A 5820-nucleotide genomic window follows, 5' to 3' on the forward strand; every position below is an offset into this window, starting at 1 on the left:
GATTTTGACCGATACTTCAACCCTGAAGCAAAAACAGTTTCAAACAACATCTAGCAAAATACATTAAACTTAGCTTGTTTTTCTCATGTTCTATCTTCATTTTAATACATGTTTCTAGTTAGAAAGATGTATTTAGTTACCAAATTGGTAACATAGAAATGAAAAAGAAATAATAATAAAAAATAAACAAAACATGATCAACCCCATTACGGTACAACGTTCATATCTTCCCTTATTGAGTAAAACCCCTGAATATATTCCCTTAAAAAGTATTAAGTTAAGAATATCCAACTTGTATATAAGCTTAAAAATATATATTGATAAGATTAAAAAACTCCTTTGAGTCTTGCGTAAAGTAGCGCGTAATATGGATAAAAATATATTTCCTGCAACATGGTGCACAATGAACCTCGTCTAGAAGATTAAATCCGCCTCGTAAGAACGGATTAAGGCGCAACTGGGGTGGAGATTATGGAGAAAATTGCCCTCAAACTTAATATCACACAAGAGAAAGCCGGACAGGGGTCGATGAACACAATAATGAAAGAATAAAGTGTTACATTGTATGTGTGATTTGTATTTGTGTGTGTGTGACTTTATTCTATTACAAAAAATACTTTTCAAATTATAAAGCAATGTTCCGTCTGTCAATCAAATACCGTTACCTTATATAGGAACATGAAAATATCATTAGTATGACTCATAATTTTCGTTAAAGGAAAACGGCTAAAGTCCCAATCACACTCGTATGCTGTAGCGATACTATAACGATTCAGAAACGTGCCTTGCTATCTATCAAACGCATGCAAACGAGTTCAAGCCGCAATAAAAATAAACAAAGATCGTGAATTCATATTTTAAATGCGATAAAATTTAATTTTGCGAATAAATGATAACGATAAAATGCGATAAATGTAACGATACATTTTTTTAAATACTCTATATATTAAATGTACGTTATTATTTATATATGTAGGACTTTTGAATAAACTTTTGATCACTTCCAACTGTTTTGAAACATTGAGCACAGATCTAAATATGTCTTATAATCGAAAACCCTAACTATAATTGTATAAATTGCTAACTCTGTTTAAATAAATCTAATTTCCTAATAAATATCAAGCTAGCCTCGCTTTTAAACGTGATGTAACCAATCCTAAAACGTCAACATATTACGCGTCACAAACACTAGAAACCACACAATTACTTTGTACACAAAAACTCATACCGATACATACACACACACAGACACAGCCCTTCGTTGATTATTTAATCATGAATGAATTGCACCAAAACTTTGGTTATTGTAACTGTTAAATTTAACAATAACGCTAACAATAACGAGTAATAGCTACGTTAGCCATTAGCGGTTGCACCATCAAAAAAACTGTTAACGTTATAGTTTAGTGGGTTACTAGTACAATGAGACACATTTCACTCGATAATGAACGCGGGTAAATTTTCGTTTATAGCAACACTTCAGACATACAGTTAATTTTCAATTTTCAGCTGTCAATTTCTTATTTTAAAGTTCTAATTTTCTCGTTATTATTTGCATATTTGGTTGTTATTTCAAAGAAATTCATCTGTGTAGTGTATATGTTGTATACTTCATTTGTATAATAATGGAAAATTCACATGTGCTTGAAAACTTCACAACAAAGTAAGTTTATAAAAGTAATTTACTCGTTCGATTTAATTATATATATTATGAAAAATATTTTACAAATAGAAATAAAAAATGAATGTATATGTTTATGATACTCTTTCATTTTTATTTTATTTTTTCAGAGAAAGAAGTACAAACTTCTCAAAAGCAGAAGTTGATAAACTACAATCACTTGTAGGAAAATATAAACATATACTCTTATGTAAAAAAACTGATGGGACCAGCTCTAAACAAAAAGAGAACGTTTGGAATAATATTTCCAAAGAATTTAATGCAGTTGGTGAAACACCGCGCAGTGTAAAACAATTAAAATATAATTTTGATAACTTAAAAAGGGCAATTAAAAAGGTACTTATATATTTGAGCCACTGATCTTGATATATTGTGTGATAAGTAAATTCTAACATAAAAGATCTTTTGTCACTGTGTCTGCAGTTATGATTTAAGTGTTTATATATGATAAAAGTACATTTTTACTGGGTCAGCTAGCATTATTTATATATTTATAAAATAAAAACCAAAATTTTGTACTATAGGAAGCTAGCAGCAAGCGTCAGAGTATGTTAAAAACTGGTGGTGGCCGCCTGACACCCTCATTACCCCCTTCACAAGATGATGAAGAAACTACTGATTGGTTAAAGTCAATTATGTCAACATCTATTGATGGAAATGATGCTATTTATGATGATGATGTAATCAAGGTATTTATTTCATAATTATAAAGTATAAGTACTAATATTTATCTTGTTAATATAATGCTTTTAATGATTTACACAAATTAACCAGCCCAAAACGTTCCTTGCCTTTAAACAATATCAAATCGTACGAATTTCCTTTCTTTTGTATCGTAGGTATCAAATAAATAACACAATTTTAATTCTGATAGAAATAATTGTTATTGTTGTTGGGTTTCATAAAAGTTGACATGACTTTTTGAGTTTTCTATGATGTACATAATATCAACGTAATTTTCATTTAAATTGATGTATTTTATTAATAAAGAAAACTTGATTTTGTTACAGCCCCATGAAGACGAAAATATCAAACTGGATATTATAACAATTAAAAATTCTAATACTCCCATTGCAAAGGTGCACAAGATAACTAATTTTGTTTATTATATTCATTCATTCTATACATATAGTAATACCAATATTTATTTAACTTTTAAAGGTTGCTGAAAGTAAGACAGCAGAACCAGCTGGAATTGACGCAGAAATTGTTTTTGACACCAGCACACCCCATTCATCATTGAAGAGACCAATGTCTTCACCGCTAAAATGTAAAATTATTTTATCCTTCTCTACTTTTGGATAAATACATTAATGTTGTTAAATATTTGAAAAACTCACTGTGGTTCAGTGGTTCAGACAACTTGCGCTTTAGCTTGAAGGTTTGAATCCCAGGGAAACAATAAAAAAATATTTTGGTCATGTATGGCAAAGGAAGCTGTTAACCTGCTTGTATAATTATAAACTGATTAGTGAATCAGATACAGAAATTTATCTGCCCTGTACCCCAGAGGACTTTACTTACTTTTAAAAATTTTGTAAAGGTAACCTAATATATTACTTTTAATTTTTGTAGGCAGGGCAAAAAGTAGGAGGGAAGTAGTAAGCTGCAACTTAATTAAAAAAGCTCTACAAGAAAAAAAATTGAATGTTTTAGACGAGCTACATGACATGGAGCTCCAAAAAATAAAACAGAATATTGAGCAACAAAAAGAATTGCATGAGCAAAAACTTAGACATAATGAAGAAAAACATAAGTTAGAAATAATTAAATTACAGTTAGAGATAGATTTACTAAATAATAAATAATTCAAATTAATTAATAAAATTTTTATTTAAAATAAATCCTTATTTTTATCCTTATTACCTCAACAACCCCAACATATTAGGTGGTGAGTAACTAACACATTTGATTAAAGTAATTATTTATCAAAGAAGTTCTATTATGGTCATCAGATCTGTTAATCGAACCTCTATATTCAAATTCCTCTTCATCAGAAGATAACGGAGTCTCATAATCCATAAATGATGGTGTAGGTTCTTTCATTTTCTTGCACATATTATGGAGTACTGCAGTAGCCACTATAATAGGTTGTGCTTTCTTTAAATCAGTGCGAATTTTCGATGATAGAACTGGAAAACGCTTTTTCCAACATCCAAACAGCCTTTCAATAACATTTCTTGTTCTAATTTGGCTTTCATTATACAGTTTTTCTCCTTCAGATATTGGGTTACGTAGAGGAGTCATCAAATATGGTTTTATTGCATAGCCCTTATCACCAAGTAACCAGTATCCTTCAAATTCACCAGCCTCCAGTCTACTTTTTATAACACTGCAGTTAAATATATGGCTATCATGACTACTGCCAGGCCAACGTGCTACTATGTTGTTTATATACATTTCTGCATCGCAAATAACTTGCACATTTATTGAAAATATCAATTTTCTATTTCTATAGTTTTCTGCGTCTATGCCACCTAACATGAAAAAGTACAGAAATAATAAATTATAATGTATAATTAATAATGTACCTAATTTTTACTATTTTACAACAACACTAAAAATTATTAGTACACTGTATTATGAAAAATAATAATTAAAAGTTACACCTCTTTAAATGAATTTAAAATACAAGTACATAATCACAATGAGATATTAATCCTTAAGGTACCTACAGTTACCATTTATACAGTTGTACCATACCATGTATTCAGTTTTAATCCTAGATTAATAACTGATAATAAATACCTGGAGATTTGATGGGTATATGTGTACAATCAATAGCCCCAATAACTTTAGGAAAGGCGCTTAGTTCATAGAAATTTGTTGCCACTTTTTCTATCTCATTCATATTACAAGGCATTGATATCCATTCAGGTCTCATTCTTGCAATTGCTCTGCTCACTCTGTTTATTATACGGCATACGCTTGATTTATTTACTCCTGCAGTATCAGCAATGCACCGTTGAAATGAGCCACACGCAAAATATTCTAATGCAATAAGTACTTGTTGCATTGAAGTTACAGCTGAATTTCTGGAGCAAAATGAATAGATATTTATTTAAAATTATTATTACAAGAACTTTAATTCTAATGTAGATACTCTTTAAAAAATACTATGTAAGATACATTCATTGAAACTGTTTGAAAGAAAATAGATACTCACTTCGTGGTTCTCGATGATATCAATGGGTCTAAGTACAAAGCCAAAGCGCGTGCAAGTTTCTTGGAAACACGAAACCTTTCCAAAAAGGAGTTTTCATCCCATTTGCTAAATCTATCTATTCTTTCGAGGTAAACCTTTCTTTTTTTAATATTAGAATAAATAATTAAGTCGTTGTCTGAATCGGAAGAACTTTCCCACAAAATTTCTTGTAGTAAAGACATACCGAATGGAATGGAAATATCTAATATTACAGCAAAAAACAACAATTTAATAAAGATGTATTGACGGAATTTGATGTAACATAAACGATAACCGGTCAAAAATGAGTCGTTATAGTTGTCGTTAAATTATGACGTCATTTTAACCATTGTCAGATGGTGCAACGCATTTTTGTCTTAACTATCGATTTGACGAAAGATATTACCTTAACGTGAGATATTTAACGTTAACGTCAGTTGGTGCAATTCACCCTAACCCTTTTAGTGTAGCTTTGTATACAAGTTTGATTTAGATATTTACGATGTAAACACGACAATGTCAGCTACGCCGTGTACGTAATGATTTGATTTATTTGTGCATTGTCGGTTTCAATATTAACTGATGACTGATATGATTATTTAATAAGCGCCTTTGTATGACGTAATGGATACTTCATCATTAAAATAATTTGAATGTATTTCGATAAAAATAGTATTATCAGATAATACAATACTATATTATAACTAGCCTATAACATGTAGCTATATCAACTGACTGTTACCTCAACACATGCGTTGAGTTGCCTACCTTAGAAACAGACGACCGTGTGTGCATGTTAAAGCTATTTATTTATTTAATATCTTTAACATATACACACGGTCACACACGGTTAAAAAGAAGGAGGTTCCTCAATTCGACTGTATTTTTTTTTAAGAATGTTAACTTAGAACTTTTTACTGGACGCACCGATTCCGATGATTCTTTCTTTAATCGA

At 30.2% G+C, this 5820-nt stretch overlaps 2 protein-coding genes across 2 annotated transcripts; one reads left to right on the forward strand and one right to left on the reverse strand.

Moving 5' to 3' along the window:
- The first annotated feature begins 1625 nt into the window (after window positions 1-1625).
- Window positions 1626-3069, forward strand: LOC123662131. Its single transcript, XM_045597016.1, has 5 exons — window positions 1626-1663; window positions 1792-1966; window positions 2206-2370; window positions 2692-2760; window positions 2843-3069. The coding sequence occupies exons 1-5, from the start codon at window positions 1626-1628 to the stop codon at window positions 2984-2986; spliced, it is 591 nt and encodes a 196-aa protein (XP_045452972.1). The 3' UTR covers window positions 2987-3069.
- Window positions 3070-3495: 426 nt separating this feature from the next.
- On the reverse strand, window positions 3496-4538 carry LOC123662346 (putative nuclease HARBI1). The gene is made up of 2 exons (XM_045597199.1): window positions 4430-4538; window positions 3496-4158 (listed from the first exon to the last, which is right to left on the reverse strand). Exons 1-2 carry the CDS (start codon window positions 4530-4532, stop codon window positions 3581-3583), a joined length of 681 nt encoding a protein of 226 aa, XP_045453155.1. The 5' UTR covers window positions 4533-4538; the 3' UTR covers window positions 3496-3580.
- Between the last annotated feature and the right edge of the window lie 1282 nt (window positions 4539-5820).

This window comes from Melitaea cinxia, chromosome 18 (assembly GCF_905220565.1).
Source record: "Melitaea cinxia chromosome 18, ilMelCinx1.1, whole genome shotgun sequence".
In the NCBI taxonomy this organism is placed as follows: domain Eukaryota; kingdom Metazoa; phylum Arthropoda; class Insecta; order Lepidoptera; family Nymphalidae; genus Melitaea; species Melitaea cinxia.